The 16,869-nt window shown below is 39.0% G+C and overlaps 2 protein-coding genes across 3 annotated transcripts in view; one reads left to right on the top strand and one right to left on the bottom strand.

The window, feature by feature from the left end:
- Positions 1 to 16,869, bottom strand: part of LOC135493223 (uncharacterized) — a 210,670-nt gene that overhangs the window by 134,604 nt on the left and 59,197 nt on the right. The window lies entirely within an intron of this gene.
- On the top strand, positions 2,772 to 6,107 carry LOC135493854 (growth hormone secretagogue receptor type 1-like). The gene is made up of 3 exons (XM_064781474.1): positions 2,772 to 3,535; positions 4,099 to 4,319; positions 4,892 to 6,107. Exons 1-3 carry the CDS (start codon positions 3,231 to 3,233, stop codon positions 5,383 to 5,385), a joined length of 1,020 nt encoding a protein of 339 aa, XP_064637544.1. The 5' UTR covers positions 2,772 to 3,230; the 3' UTR covers positions 5,386 to 6,107.

A 16,869-nucleotide genomic window follows, 5' to 3' on the forward strand; every position in this document is an offset into this window, starting at 1 on the left:
TGGCTACAGTATCACGAACGATACGAGACAGAACCGACAACAGTTGTAATGAGTAGAGAGGTAATTAATGACCAAAACCACGATTTATACCACTACGTGACTGTGTTAAACATCTACTTGGTAATTATTCACTGGGGAGTCTGGTTGTGGATGTGACAACACAAAGTGAATGAACAACCAAAAGAGCTACTCTAGTTTCACTGATGTAAGACCATTTCTGAATAATCAGAATATTATGCGAATGGTTGGCCATTCAACATGTTCAATATGGTTAGAAAATGAGTTGGCACCACCAAGTTGGCTGATGGTCAAAACGTCATATTCTGGCTTGGCCTTTGATAAGTTTGAGGAGATTTCCCAGTGAAGTAGTCTTAGATTGGTGAAACTAGAGTCTATTGGGAAACACTATGCCTGTTTTAAGGGGGTGAAAAGTAAAAAACATATACTTAAAGACTAGCGTTCTGTTCCCACAGAGGATTGTTTTTTCTTTATAACTTGCACCCATATTTTGAGAAATATGCAATGTATGCAGTTTTCTACAGATAACGTAATTCATCAAAACATCACAACAAATGGTGCTTGCACCTTTGCATCCACAACCATTGATTTAATAGTCACCTTGTGACAAGAGTACTTTTCATCTTGTCTTATTTTCCTTGCCTATTTCACATAGGCTGGGCTCACCCAAGATGTTATGCTTGAGGTCTCACTTAACAGAAACAGCATAAAGACATGACAACCAAATGGCACATGCACTTAAAGGGTCCACAACATCAGATTTGATAGCTGCCCTGTGGCGAGAATGCTACTTTAGCTGTTTCTGTCTACCCTTTCCGAGACACTCATTCTGATTATGGACTCACTCAACCATGTCAACTGAGGCATTCTGATTAAGATCTCACTCAAACGAGATGGCGTCAAGACGAACACTTCCTATGTCACAAAAAAGTATCATCTAAAATGCTTTTAGCGAGATTGCACTGATACGAATTCCTTTTCTTTCTGCGTCTTTTAATGATAAAGAAATTTTTGATAGATTAATCAAATCAAGGAAATTGGGCTTCGTCATCAATTTTTAGTTTTGCTTAATCTTCAACAGGATTCAAACATGACTGCTCATAAGGCATCTGTCCAGAGCTGTAGGGATCAAGACAAACAATGTGCAAGGAGCTGTTCATTTATTAAATATGCACAGTTTTCAGATTTTTCAGTCCCCCCCCCCCCCACCCCCTTGTACGCATGGGGACACGTACTGCCCAGGTACAATTTTATATACAAACACGATGAATTAAACAATCTTTAGTCAATATTGTTGTCAGCAGTCAATCGACTGTTTATACTCTAACCTGAACATCTTATATTTTTTGATACTTTGTGACATCTTAAGTGAATAAATTTATTCAATAATCTTTTCAACCCCTCCTCTTACCTGTGTGCACACGTCTGCAAAACAGACCTCAAATTTTAAAGTTTTACTGAATGTCTAAGCAACTTTACTTCCTAATTTGTAAAAGTTAATTTATGTTAAAACTTGCTCATCATTAGGAAACAACCATGCGATTATTTAGGGGCTAAGCAGACCCTTGTACCCACTATCAGGATAAGCCCCAACATGGTAATAAGAAGACGAAACATTGTCTTGTTTACTCAGTGTTCTGGTAAAAAATATAAAAATGGCCACCATATTTATTCAATGGCCACTATATTTATTGCTGCTATCCCACCGTTTTCTTATTCATGATCCAAGCAACGACAATAAACTCTACTATATGGGAAGATCAATGCGCCAAAAATGCATACCAAACGCAAACCTTGTAGCAAATTGGAATAAGTGACCAAGCTTACGAATCACAAACATAGCAAATGGCAAACATGCTCGCTCTCTTGGAAAGCTATCTATTAAAGTGCCTTGATTTATCACAACTTCGGCCATATTCATCTATCTTCATTTTTCAAGGAAGAGATATTTACGAGTAAACAAGGATGACTCTGAGTTCACAGACGACTGTGAGCCGCAAAATCTTTGCCCGTTTTTTTAAAACTTCTGTGATGATGATGTCGAAAAACAATATACCAGGGTAATTATCATCATTTTCATTTTGCAGACTATAAAATTAACATTGATTTTCCAATCAAAAAATATTTGTTGCCGATTTGTTTCTCGTGAATGAAGGTTTTTCGCAAAATCCGCGAAAATTAAACACCCATGAAAATTACTGTACACAACTCACACTACCCAGGTTCAGCCAATCTTTGCATAATGTCGGTGTGGCATGATGATCTTACTAATTCTCAATTTGAATACGGAAATTCTCGACTTGAATTATCAGCTAGTGCCAGATGTACACTTTTAAGCCTAATGCACAATAAATTTTCTGATGATGGGGAAATAGCCAGAATGAAAATAGAAGCTCAAAACTCACATGGGGCAAAAATCACAAAATTATTAGAATCGTGAAAAATAAAGGGGTTTTATACAGGATATTAAAGTTTGAGTATGCAGATGTGCTGCACAATATTAGGATGTACTGTACCTTCAAAGTATCTTTGTAATCACTACACTTTCAACGTTTGATGTGGATTTTAGGTAATTTTAGAAAAGCCATGTTTAGACACAACTTACTTGGTGCAAATAGAAATAGACATTCAAACACTACTTCATAAATAGAATAATGTTTATCAAGGATGAAAAGTTTCAGCTCATTCATAACTTTTGTCAAGCGACAATGAATAAAGCTTCATGTTATTGTGAACAATCAGGACTCCTTGATCCTACTCTTTGGTGCCGTCTTCAGAGATTAACCAATCATAAGGGTGCATGTCAGTCCTTTTCTTCATCAATGCGATGAACAATAGGTGAGGATATCCCAACCCGTGATTACGTGATGGTTGCTTTCAACGCCTTATTCGTAACTGACAGGGACCAGTGATTCAACATTGACAATAAGGCTGCAGTATATCTGGGAATATGGCTTGGAGAAACCTACCAGTCTTGAAAGGCAGTGATATTCTTGCGCGATTGTTTGAAAATGATCCAATTGGCAATTTCGACTCTAACCGCGTATCTATGTGGTCAGGGAAATTTGCCTAGCTGCTCTGATCAATTCTCGAAAGGAACTCCAAGTTTGTAAAGAACCTATCAAGTGAACATGATCTAACTGGTGATTTCGACGTAACTTTTAAATGTCTGGTCAAGGAAATTAGCAAAGTTACTCTGAACAACTTCCACGATGAACTCCACATCTGTACATGGTCTAAGTCAGCAGGAGGACTTTTCCTTCATAAAATCTATCTTACTCGCCCTAACGAAGTACCTTTGGACTATCCCGGTTGTCCTGGGTGTTCCCGGGAACATCCTGACGATCTTGGTGGCAAGACAAAAGCACAATCGTAAGATGTCTCCCTGTGTCTACATGACTGCGATGGCAGTGTCAGACACGGCTTTCTTACTTGATGTTACTTGGTACTACTCCCTTTTTTACCAAGGACACCTTGATGCTATCACAGATGTTAAAGCAAGGAAATTAATCATAGAGTGAGTAGAAATAAGACTAAAGCAAAATTCACCAATTTCCAGTTCAGCCAATCTGGTGGCCGAGTGGCAAAATCTTCTTAAAGGACCGTTGGCATTTGGATTTATTACCAAGCTCTCGGCTGCTGAGTCACCTTCCGTTTACGGTTGCAGTTCCAATCCAACCACAAAATGGAAAAATTTAAAAACTGACGAAATCATCATGCTTTTTCGGTTTTATTAATCTCAACTGGACCCAAGTCAGGCCTCTAGTATGCAGAGATAATTTTTGTGTGGATTGATGCACTGCGACGCTCTGCATGGAAACAAAAATCTACACGACGCGTCACGCTGTTGGCGTTTGATTACCCCGCTTCTGCAACGACAATGGAAATGACATTGCGTCATAATAGCAGGGTGGTGGGCAATGTCCAAACTCAGAGTGCACTCACGTGTCGGGAAATGTCTTTTCCTTTGTGCATGCCAACAACAAGTATCGCGTTCAATTTCTATTCTAAAAACACCTCAAATTGAATTTTACCTTTCATACTATAATCTATCTTAAAACTGCGATATCATTTCTCTAGGTTTCATATATTCATCATGTTTACCTTGGCCAAAATATCAGGCCTGTACTTGGCCGCGATGTCCGTAGACCGGCTCATTGCCGTGAGATTTCCCATGGCCGCAATTAGACTCTGCACCACCAAGAGGGCAAAGGTCACGGTACTCCTGATTACCATTCCCATCGTCTTGATCAATATTCACATCTTCTTCGTTTTTAAATATGTGGAGGACCTCAATTCAGGTAGGTGAGCAAAGAGAAGAACAAGAGCTCAAACGGAATTATTATTACTAGTGTTGCGAGTTGATATTGACAGAACTTGAGAATTTTAGGTCAGCCTACAGTGACATTCCGTTCAAGTGAACTTTTTATTGCAGTTTGATGATTTTTAAGTAAGTAAATAAATAAGTAGGTCTACATAGTGTCTTGTATAGTACCCATTCGAAGCCTCCTGCTCACAGGCCCTTTCACAAAAAGTACGCTGCAAAGAGCAGGGTCTTCGGCCCGGTCTTAAAACTGGTCCGTGACATAACCATTCTCATGCACTGGAGAGTCAAACGAGTTCAACATTTTGCCAGCGTGGCCTGGAAATCCTAACTCCAAATGTGACCAGTCTTTAATATGGAACAACAATCTGCCCCTGGTCTTGAGACATTAAACTTCTGCCAAACAGCCAGGTGCCATTTCCTTCCTCAAGACTTGTATGCCAACCCTACCTAAAGAAGTCAAAGTCCTCCTGGAAAACCAACATATCTCACGTCCAAGTTGTCAATTTAAACATTTCAATCTTATTTCAAGTTTTTTTGTTCTTCCAGGAGTGCGCATAATTTTGTACGACGACTCTGTATCAGGAGCAGTTGAAAAGGTCTTCTCGACGTATATGGTCATCGTTGGAACAGGCTTACCATTTTCTATCATACTCGGGGCGAACCTTCTTATAATAATAACCGTGAAGAGAGCGTCGTTTGAAAGAGCTAAGCTCAACTCAAACACGTCAAGGGCAGAAAAAGAAGAAAGAAACCAACAACACCTTACAATTTTGTTACTTTTCATCAGCTTTGCCTACGTCGTCACTACACTTCCGTATCGTCTGTATGATCCTATATTAAAATTACCACAAATCAAAGCGATATATGACATGACTCAGCAATATTGGAAACTTCGTTACACCCTCGGAATCTTCTTCACAGCAAACCTTTGGTTTTATAATTACGCAGTGAATTTTTACCTCTACTGCATTGGAGGGGGAAAACGGTACAGAGATGATACAAAGGCTGTGATTGGTCAGCTATTTCCATGTTGCAAATGAAGATTTTTAGCCCAAAATGCAATATCCTTTTCCGTTTTCTTGTTGCACAAGGATCTAAGTCTATATGACCTATCCGACAGACAGGTCAACCAATATCAGACAACCTTTCAAAGAAATATAAAACCACAAACTTGATAGTAAGTCTCGATCGTGGTACCTTTGGACTATTCAAGTCGCCTGGGTGTTCCTGGTAACATCTTCACGATCTTAGTGGCAAGACATAACTTGTAGTCGGAGACCAGTTGCTCCAACAGTAATGTTGATGAAAATGTCAAGCCTTGCAACCTTTATTCTTTCAGCAACTCGGACTGAGAGTAGTATGGCGCTGCTAACCGGTCAAACTGTATATTCAATCGCGGTTCCCAGTAGGACTGCTGCTAATCCTGTCTATTGTGTCTTCTGGCAGGGACAACCGAAATAGGCTACAGACAGGCTACAGGCTTCAGACAGACACGAAATGCCACTATGGCTGCAGCTAGCCAGACGACAGGACTTGACAAGTATGAAAACGTTTTCAATGGTCATGAAAATGTCAAGCCAATAAACCTCCAGCCAAATATATTGTGTGGCAAATATCATTGAATGGTTAAAGGCGTAACAGCAGACAATTAATGGCAGACAGGCAAAACCATTTACAGACAGGGGAGTCCTAGCAGTACATGTAGTGCATTGCATTAGTACTACTGGTACAGGTGACCTCCTATAGGGCAGTACCCATTCACTCTTCCCTGGGAAAGGAGGTTACCTGCAGTTATAGTACTCCACTTCACACTGTTCTGAGAATAATGCCATTTTTGTGTTTCTTCTCAGTGACCAATGACACCAACTATTCAAGCAATGGAAAAATCAATATCAATGCTAATTCACCATTTATTCTTCCAAATATCAAGAAATGTCAACATGTACATGTTCAAATTGTCTTTATGACATGGAAGACAATGTCAGTCTGAGTACTGAACCAAGATATGGGGTGAAAACATCAAAGTCTAGTTTATTGAGAGGTAATATCGTTTTCGTGATATTTTGAAGAATTACTGCCAAACCAGCATTGATATAAAAATTTCGCTTTAACACCTATCAGATTATGTATCTATCATCAATATCCCACATTTTCAGCGTTATTTCATGCACAGTTTGCGGATGTAGACCACTTTAAAAATGCAGTTTTGTCCTTGCAATCATGCATAAGCTGATTATATGCATACAAATTTCAAATATTTAACAAGCGGCGTAGGCCTTAAGATAAGATTCTCGGCAAGCTGGGGAAGAACATTTTCCGATCCATGAAATTACCAACTAAAACTCCCATAGCACGACTTAGAAGGAATCAGCAATGACTATTACTTAGGAAACAGCTATTATTGAAATTAGCTTCTTTGAGGTCTTGCGGCATGTTTCTCAAATGAATTTAATTTGAATTGCAATCACTGCGTCTCCAGCAGTTATATTTAATATGAAAATCAGATGCGATACCAGTGACGGGTGCATTGGGGAGTAAGAAGATCTAATGTGATAAAGAAGAAATATTTTACGAGACAATGTTACTGGACCGAGACCTGGAAGTCAGTTGATCTTTATCAAATCTTATGACATAAATTGGATGATTTGTAATGCAATGCAAAGCAGGAGAAAGCAGAGACAATGGAAACCTGAACTGTCAATGACTAGGGTGGATGCAAGACTTCAAGAGAGAGGGGCACAGGGCTCTATTTTCATGACTTGATAAGTCCTATTACTAGTCTTGAGACACCCAAGCACATCATTGTCACTATTTCTATCTTGTTTAGGCTAACAGGCATGTAGTCTGTTTAATCCCCTGTATTTTTGTCAGTTGTGATGTCAACTTGGTTTGAGATTTGACCTCATTTTGGCAAACGATGCGCCTTTTTGACCATCATGAGAGACTTTCACCACCTCTCTTATTATGCCTATCGTGGTGTTCTTTCTCATCCCGTTTGTTTTACCAACCAGAATGTTTTATATGGCGCCAAACGAAGAACTTGGCACCCTGAATTCCACTTGTTAAAAGCACATATCAATTGACAATAAACTTCTGAACAAATTACGATATCTTTTCACATGTTTCTGACCATTGAGCACTGAATTTTACATCATAACATTTTTTAAAGGCATGTCAGAGAAAATGTGAATTTGGCAATTCTTTGAGAACCTGTCAGCCAGAAAATTTACATTACCTCTCTTTCTTGAAGCTGTTGAATGTATATCGTATTTCTAACAAAATGACCAAAATGATACCTCATTTATCACTGAAATCACAAAGCAGAAATCCTGTATTTCATATGCCATTCTAGGGCAGATCATCTGCATGAATAAGAGGGGTTTTAGGACCTCATTAAAGTACTGTTTCCTTAAGCTTAAAGAAATTTGCATAGCAACCAAGGCAATCAACAAAAGCACACATCCATCGGCAACAAGCCCCTAAACAAATTACTAAATAATTTCATGCGTTTCTGAGCAAAAGACACAGAAATTGCATTAGCTGATTTTTTTAGGAAAAAAATTAGAAATTCTCGTTTCTTTGATAATGTGTTTGTGCAAAGAATTGAATTTCCATCACAGACGGATTTTTTTTCTTCTGAAAACAATGCAATGCCTCAATAATGGGGAGGAGGATTTCAGACATGAAATTTTCAAAATGCCACTAATAATAGTCAACAACACCCATGTCTGATTATATGTTTGTTTTTCCCAATTTTTGCTGCTCAGAAAATTCTTCAAACAGGTCAAAGGAAGCAATGAAACGGCCAGGGGCCATTGTACTCACCGTCTAGATATTTGGTGGTTAGGAATTGAACATCCTGGTTAAGAAACATTCCACATGACTGTTTAGTATATAGGTCAAACCAAAGTCAGTATGACAGGTGATGTATCGTTGCTTGAAGTACTTACCATAAAAATATCATCGATAACAAGTCATTAATAAGCGAGATATTGCACTTCTTACCTTTTTTAGCTTTGGCCTCCTGGTGGCCAAGTCAAGAATCAGATTAGATCAACATTCAGTATCCGAGGTAACAGACATGACAAGTCATGTGTACCAAATTTCAAGTTCATAGCTTTAGCAGTTAAGAAACGTGCCATAGTTACACTCAAACGGCCAATTTATGCCATTTGACCTCTGTGACCTTGAAAAGTAGGTCAAATCAAAGATCCATATGATATGTGATGTATACTTGCTAGGAGAACCTACCACAAAATATTTTATCGAAAATGAGTCTGTGATAAGAGGGATATCACACTTTTTAGGTTTCCACTTCTGGCCCCCTTATGGCCAAGGCAAGAATCAGACCAGACCAAAATTTGGTCTCTGAGATCATTTGACCTAGCCGTACATATGTACAAGATTTCAAGTCCGTAATCCCCGGTGGTGACAAAACGTGCCGCTATTACCAAACAGTGATCCCAATAGCGAACTTTGACCTCTGAGTGTGACCTTGAAAAGTATGTCAAATCAAAAACATGGGGTATATTTTAAGCCCCCTTATGAGATGCATCTACGGTAAAAATTTCATGGTTCTAGCTAGCAGCGTTCATAAGATATAACCAAAAATAGGTTTTCAAAGAGCGCCACCTATATGGCAGACAAGCAGTCAAATTGTGCTAATTTTCATTTTGAAAGAAGGTCTTGCCTTGGGGTACCCACACACCAATTATGAACCTTCTAGGTCAAGGGTTAAGAAACATGCCACTCTTTTGTCAAAAGTTAACGACAGAATTAGACGACAGATGCTACGGTATTGTAAAAGCTCCCCTAACGGTGAGATAATAAAGACATTGGCTCTCGTAAATCATACACTTTCTGTAAATTTCAAATTATTAAACATTCAAACTTTTCAAAGGGATAATCTTTTCCTAATGTTAAATGTGTCGATCAAACTTAAAATGCCAAGTTGAATTTATATCCGTGTAAAATTCCTAAACCAATAGAATTTGATGGTGAAATGACGTTTCATGTGCTGCTTTAATTTACTATTGACAGAGATCAAATTGCTCAACTCTGACGGAAGTTTCAGGTAAATAACATCCTGGCAATTTGAGTTGCCATGGTAACATGCCAATAAACCAATAAGTTACAGCGTACATTACTTTTGGTCAGAATTTAATCTTCCTTATACCGGAGGCAAAGTCTACTGAAACGCTTTTCAATATTGGATGAGAGTCCTTAAAAAGTATCTTCGACATTTTAAAGACAGAGAGAACGGAAGGATTTTCTCTTGAAATATTTCTTTATACAGGGTGTGTCAAATAGAATCGAAGCTAAGAAGTTATAACTGTAACTGATTGCACTTTTGTTGAATCTAACCTGCCTTTGGACGAATCTGCCATATAAAGTGATTGGCCTTTTATTGAAATGATCTGCAGTTTGGTGAATCTGCCATAAAATTCGATTGCCCTTTCGTTGAATTGATCTAAATTTTGATGAATCTGCCAAACTACTTGATTGCCCTTGTGTTGTGTGTTTGTGCTCATAAATACATTGTCAAGATTTCAACAGATAAGATGGCAGCCAATATGGATTTGATGCGGTGACCTACTTTTACAGATATCACTTTCACAAGTGCTCTTACTAGATTTCAACACGTAACGGGCCAGCAATCTTTGACTTTGACACAGCGAACCACATTTCGATAGGATTCTCACTGGTGCCTATATGTACCCACGCACCAAATTTGCAGTTGATACGTTGCTCAATTACTTCAGACAAAGGCAGTAGTCACAAAATTATTAAATCTTGGCCCTTGGGTGCTATCTTCAAATTAAATCTAATATTGATTGTGGTGAAATTGGCATGACTGATGCGCCTTTGATTTCATTTGAAAGATAGTCAATATCCACAGCTGAATTTTATCTATTTTTCTCATCCAGTTATATTCTTGGGATAAGATCTGGGCCTTGGTTGAGGATGTTGGCAGTAAAGTCCATGATTGCCCCTGCTAACAGATCCGATCTCTTCCCGTCCTGCAACCTCGGGTGATCTCCGAGATCCGTGGACAAATGTTTCCTGTATATCCCCAGGTATCGCCTGGAGACCTACGGTGGCAGGAGCTTCCTTGTCGAAGCAGTGCGACTTTGAAATGAGCTTGGTGTTGACATTCAAGATGCCAATATTGCTGCCATTTTCAGGCTGGGCTAAAACCCCACCTATTCAGACAATGTTTTTGAACCGCATCAGAGATATTTTTATATTTTGCATCACTCATATGTAAATGTAAATTCAATTTTATCCAGGACCCTGTTCGGCAGGAATAAAATTTACCATGAGTCTCCAGTTCCAATTGGCAATCCAAATAATGACAGCTTTAAGCTACAGTCAACCTGGAAAATCAGCGCCATATTTCCCGAGGCCATTCCTTGGTGCGGCTCAGTTTGAGGATTTCTCATGTATGTACATGCAGTGCCCACCTGAGATCAACCTGTAAAAGAACAAAGCAGTAAATGACTCTTGGATTGATCGTACCTTAACAACATTACTTAAGTGTTTCTTGTTTAATCAGATGAACCTCTTTTGTCTACATTTCATCTGCAATTCTTATACTAATCAAAATTCGACAGACTCCAAAATCAAAACTGCTGACAATACATTGCCACCAAGCAAGTCACTGTCCTCATCCAAAGCAGAATCTGATGCGCCATACACAATAATCAACCGCTGGATATTGACTATCTTTCAAACCAGCGGAACAATCAAATGCACATCAATCATGCTTCATCAGCTCATAGACACAGATTCCAATTTCACTGGAAGTCAGTGAAATGTTGATTTCGGTGAATAAATTGAGACCAGGGGTGTGCAGTATATCGTAAACTGTGATTCATTTTTGACAATTTGCTAAACTTTCTGACAAAATTCTACTTTTGATGGTCTTCATTTTGATGGATTAGGAAATTGCTATTGGTTTTTCCAATCAAAAACATATTATTGCGATTTTAATTTCTATGGATCTTGGTTAACCCTTTCGTCGCTACTGCAAAATTTGGCAGTGTATAGTACTTCTGTCCCACATCTGGTATAGACAGTCCCAAGGGTGTCCTTGATCGAGAGGTTCAGGCCAATAACCAGGGTAGCAAGACCTTCTCAATTACAAAGGAAAACTGGTATGCTTCTGTAACAGAGGAAAAACACCAAGGCCCTGCCGGGGATTGAACCTAGAACTTCTGGCGTACAAGGCCATCACTCTACCGTCTGAGCTAAAGGCAATTTCCCTCTAGCCTGGGCTAGTAGGAATGATGCCACCACTACATTTTAATACAAAAAAATCCTTAATACAAATGTCTGAAAACTGCCGGCTTCGGTCAATGGATTGGGAAAACCTGTAGCTTAGACATGTTGGAATCAGACTCTGACGCTAGGAAGCAAAGTACATGTTCAACTAATTGTTTCATAAAAATTCTATTCAGGCTATTAGCAAGAGACTCCTCATTTCAAAGAGACCCTTTACTAAAGGAAAACTGAGATGCTTGAAAAAAGCAGAGTTTCAATCAAGAAGTCTGTATACTGCCAAATTGGGCGAAGGGAGATGATGACTAACATGGTGGATAAACATCATGGGCGTCAGCATCACTTTTACAATGGAAGAACAACCCCCTACATATGATAACAACACCGAGGCGAAACAATGGTGATCCTTCTGCGAGTTGAACCCACGACCTCCTGATTATGAGCCTGGCACTACATACATAGGACTGATCTTACGTGAAAGAAGTTAAATGCCTGAAACTTGCTGTGTTACTCATGTAACAAGATCATCTTCTCCATATTAACAAAAAAAGCTTTGATCAGCCACGTGTCGTCGTAGTCGCCAGGCATATCAGGTTTTCTTGTTGTGATTTTTCCCACAACAGGCAGATTCATATGAAGTCAAGGGGATCTACATCCGCAACATTTTGGCCCTTCAACTGCTTCGCTTCCGCAGGGTTTTTGAGGTGTACTGTACCCCTGGCATGCACCCGGTAAAGAACGGGTGGCCTGGATCCCAGTTTTGCTTAGGAAATGTTTCATTGTAAAAGAGCTAGGGTTACCCAATCTTGAGACGAGGTGTGCATTGGGTTGAGTGCAGTGCTACCATCTCATTTTTTCAGGTTTAACCAAGGAAAGAATTATAGAAATAGAACTTGGGGAAAATTTGGCAGTACAGATTACTGCCAGTAGTACGCAGTGAACGGACCCGGTATACACTGGGTGCGGCTGCGAAAGAGTTAATGTATTGCCTCAGATATCTCTGGTAATTTCTTACCGTGGGTTCCAATTATTAATCCACAGACGCGGGTATATCGCAGGTGGCCATTTCTCCCACTTCCTAAGGCGCAGGTGCATAAGTACATCATACCTGGGTTATAAATGCTTTTCCATTTATAATTCATATAGACCATTAGCAGAGAGTGGAGCACAAATGTTGTCCAGCTAAATGCCTTCTGATAGCAATAATCATAAAAGCCTCCAGGAAATCATTGAATAGTTTAGTCGCAGAAAACGATACGTGCCACAGCCAACATTTTGGATTTAACCACACCATGGCAATGCCAATAAAATGACTGATCTGTCCTGCGAATTTCACAGCATTTGGGTTGACAATAAGACTGTTATGATAGAAAATGGCCGAAATATTCCAATTCATTTTCAGTTCAATTCCAATATTTGAAGCCCTTTTTCTCAAATTGGCAAAAACGGATATATCTCATTTAATTAAAAGCCTCGTCATGTTGTGTAGGGTAAAAGATTTCCAAGATGGCCACCCGCCAAATTTAAAAAAATTAAGAAAATGTAATATACAAGTGAAAAGGAAAAAAAAATTTTTTGCCCTGAAGTGGGATCAACCCCACAACCTTCGGAGTCACACCAGAGCGGGAAATTCAAATCAAGTAAAAACTAGGTCAACTCAGATTTTTGCTCAGTAACGCTAACTGGCAGTTTCAATCAAAACTATTCCAATTCTATATCCAAACCTACCTGCATGCATACTTCCTCAACTTTATTTCAAGCCTCTATCTATTGGAATAAAGCGCCAAAAAGTTTTTTTGTGATTTATAACTTTGGCCCCCTGGTGAGAAGATTTTAAGTCAAACTGTGCTACATTTTCTGTCGGGCAATTTCTTTGCTGTTCTTCCTCACGGCCAGATTTGAAGTTCGTAGGTCTTACTGTAACAAAACGTGCACCATGTTGACGGATGGAGGGACAGACACCAGATTTGAAGTTCGTAGGTCTTATGGTCACAAAACGTGCCCCATGTTGACGGATGGACGGACAGAAGTACCTAGGTCTTATGGTTACAAAACATGCACCCATGTTGACGGATGGAGGGACAGACACCAGATTTGAAGTATCTAGGTCTTACGGTTATAAAACGTGCAGCCATGTTGACGGTTGGAGGGACAGACGCCAGATTTGAAGTATCTAGGTCTTATGGTCACAAAACGTGCCCCATGTTGACGGATGGACGGACAGAAGTACCTAGGTCTTATGGTTACAAAATGTGCAGCCATGTTGAGAGATGGAGGGACAGACACCAGATTTGAAGTATCTAGGTCTTATGGTCACAAAACGTGCCCCATGTTGACGGATGGAAGGACAGACACCATTCTAAATAGTTATTTTACCAACTTTGCTGACTTTGTCAGCTGAGCTCAAAATGTCAAATTCAATTTTAAATTTCATATTTTGATATATTCTAAATTTTGATATAATTTTAAATTCCATATTTTGATATACATATTTGATTGAAGGCCATTGACTTTAAACAAAACTGACCTTTAAACGCCACACCACAATGAAAATGTTACCCAAAGAAACCCAAGTGCCAACACCTACCTTTACAGCCACTGCAGCCAATAAATGCCATCGTCCTTCATCAGTTCATCCATTGTTACATGCTACTCTCTAGCCGTAAAGATTGCTCCAAGGATGTGCAACGTCATTATTGTGTTTGTTTAGTCTCACAAACGGCGTATCATCCGCTTAATGGACATTGGTGACATGTTCATTATTTTGTTTTATTGGTGATCGAGCTTTCTTTGTCGTGTAAGTAGATTCCATGTTCTGGGGCAACCAAATGAGCCACGCTCATCTGGTCGTACACTGATCTTCAAAAATATAAGGACAGTAGCGATTTTTGCTCTGAGCTTAATACCATTGTCCGTTAGCATAGCACATTGCGTAACCACTTGGGTGATGGATTTACTATTTGTATGCATGTAACACAAGGGAATATTTGATTGAAGAATGAATTTCGGTCTGATCCGATTCTTGATCTGGCCAACATAGATGTACCATAAAATGTTGGTGATATTCTGGCCATTTGTTAACAAGCTTGAGCATTTTCTGGGTTTTTTAAAAACATTTTGCCCCCTGTTGAAACTTCAAAGGCCAATGCCCTGCATTTAATATTGGTGATTTGTAAATTGAATTTGAAAATTTCCAATTGCATAAATAAGCCATTGTGTTGACAGATATAAAAATACTGTATCCACCAAGTTTCAGCTTAGTTGCACCACAGCATTGTGTAAAACTGCATTTCTATTCCCCTGAACCACCAGAAATTATGAACGGAGTACCTGCAAGGCCATGGGGGTTTCAAGATACGAAGGCCACTGGTTACACTTAGCATTAGTGACCTTGAACTGCGAGCGGAGATGATCTCCCATCAGCCCAGAGGCAAGCCCTATCAGCACTGTCATCAAGCAAGTCAGGCGTGACGCATCAGCCCCAAGGCAAGCATATTCTTTCCTTGCAGCACTATGTCAAAACTGTCTTCAGTAAGCTCTGTTTCAAACAAAAATGTTCAAATTTACTCTATATTTAAAGGGGTATGCCATTCATATTTAATTGTTGGTCAGCAATATAGATATGTAGTTATACACCATGCCTTAGTGCAGTTATCATGCAGGCAACTTGGCTGAGACTTGGTGCCTACTTCAAACTAAACTAAACTACCTACTAAACTTCCCGCAAAAAAAGTTCCTCCTCAACCAGATAAGTGACTCTGGTAACGAAAATTATGTCTACTGCTCTTAACGGAAATGATAGTTCATGAGTTGCCTCCTAGGTGGCAGGACTGAAGAAAGCAAGCTAGGCCACCTGGGAGTGAAAAGATGAACTAAAATAATAACTCTCAGCATTTGATATTCTCAGTTCATTGTGGGAATTGTATATTTGATTTGTGATGTTGTTACCTAATTCATCATGATAAGAGCATCTTTACTCCCCCCCCCCCAAAATGCTGTCACAAATGATTGCTTTTTGGATTTGGCCAAATGCCTCCTATAATAATTGTCTTGGTTTTTTATCAATTTTGCAAAACACCTACCTTAATGGACCACAAACTCATCTTTAAATCAACTTACCTAGAATGATAAATAGAGGCATATTAAACAATACAGCCATGTGAAATAACAATATAGGAAACATTTTGAACAGAGACCTCAAAACATGCAAAGAGAGACCTAATGTTAAAGACCTTAGCTCATAAAATAGACATTGCCCCAGAGCAATTATCATGCACAAATTCACAGAAACTTGGCAATTATCGTATTTTTATATCAGTCTACACAATGACATTGTTGACATTCAAATTAAGTATACTCTTACAGAATTAGAAATTTTCAAATTCAAGTACAATTTTTGAACCAAAGAGTCGACCTTTAAATATATATCAGTAACCCATATTTCTTGGACCGAGAAGAACTTTTAAATACCATACCCTGGCAGCCCTACTGTAATAAGGGACTTATCCTTCGCAGGTGAAAATCTAAACAATGTTCTTTTAAAGGAAATCAATCTAAGTGTTTTACTCTCCTTCTCAGTTGAAATATTTTTAGAGTTTGTCCATGCGTTTGACTGTTGGTGCACAAGAAAAGGGCGGATTCAATCTAAGTGTTTTTCTCTCCTTCTCAGTTGAAATATTTTTAGAGTTTGTCCATGCGTTTGACTGTTGGTGCACAAGAAAAGGGCGGATTCAATCTGAGTGTTTTTCGCTCCTTCTCAGTTGAAATATTTTTAGAGTTTGTCCATGCGTTTGACTGTTGGTGCACAAGAAAAAGGCGGATTCAGAAGTCTGAAAAAGAAGTAGCATAAAGAGGAAGAGAGACTGCCAAGGCGTTTTTTTCAGATTTCTGAAATTCACAACTCATTGACTGATCAAGGGTTGATATCGATGAATTGAACTGCTCCTTTTTAAAGGGAGTGAGATGAAGAGTCAAATGCGAACCAAGAATCTTGATAAGTCAGGATGAAAATTCAATGTCAATTTCAGTTTTAAGTAAAAAGGGGTGAGCGCCTGGCGCAGCATTCCTGACAGAGTTCCTGCTGGTTTAGATCCGATGACGATTAACAGAAAAAGGTTCTTTAACGTTTTTGATTGATGATTTATTATAAAACACGTTCTGCAAAAACAAATATACAAACATGAGGCAATGAAACGCATACGGTATTGTGAATGCACATTACAAACGAATCAAAGAGAAATCGA

The sequence above is a fragment of the Lineus longissimus genome, chromosome 9 (assembly GCF_910592395.1).
Source record: "Lineus longissimus chromosome 9, tnLinLong1.2, whole genome shotgun sequence".
Classification (NCBI taxonomy): Eukaryota; Metazoa; Nemertea; class Pilidiophora; order Heteronemertea; family Lineidae; genus Lineus; species Lineus longissimus.

Excerpts from the sequence above, each read along its gene's own strand:
- LOC135493854 (XM_064781474.1), top strand. The coding sequence starts at position 3,231 with ATGAACTCCACATCTGTACATGGTCTAAGTCAGCAGGAGGACTTTTCC. Across the intron at positions 3,536-4,098 it reads GCAAGGAAATTAATCATAGA|GTTTCATATATTCATCATGT; the intron begins GTGAGTAGAAAT and ends TCATTTCTCTAG. Across the intron at positions 4,320-4,891 it reads TGTGGAGGACCTCAATTCAG|GAGTGCGCATAATTTTGTAC; the intron begins GTAGGTGAGCAA and ends TTGTTCTTCCAG.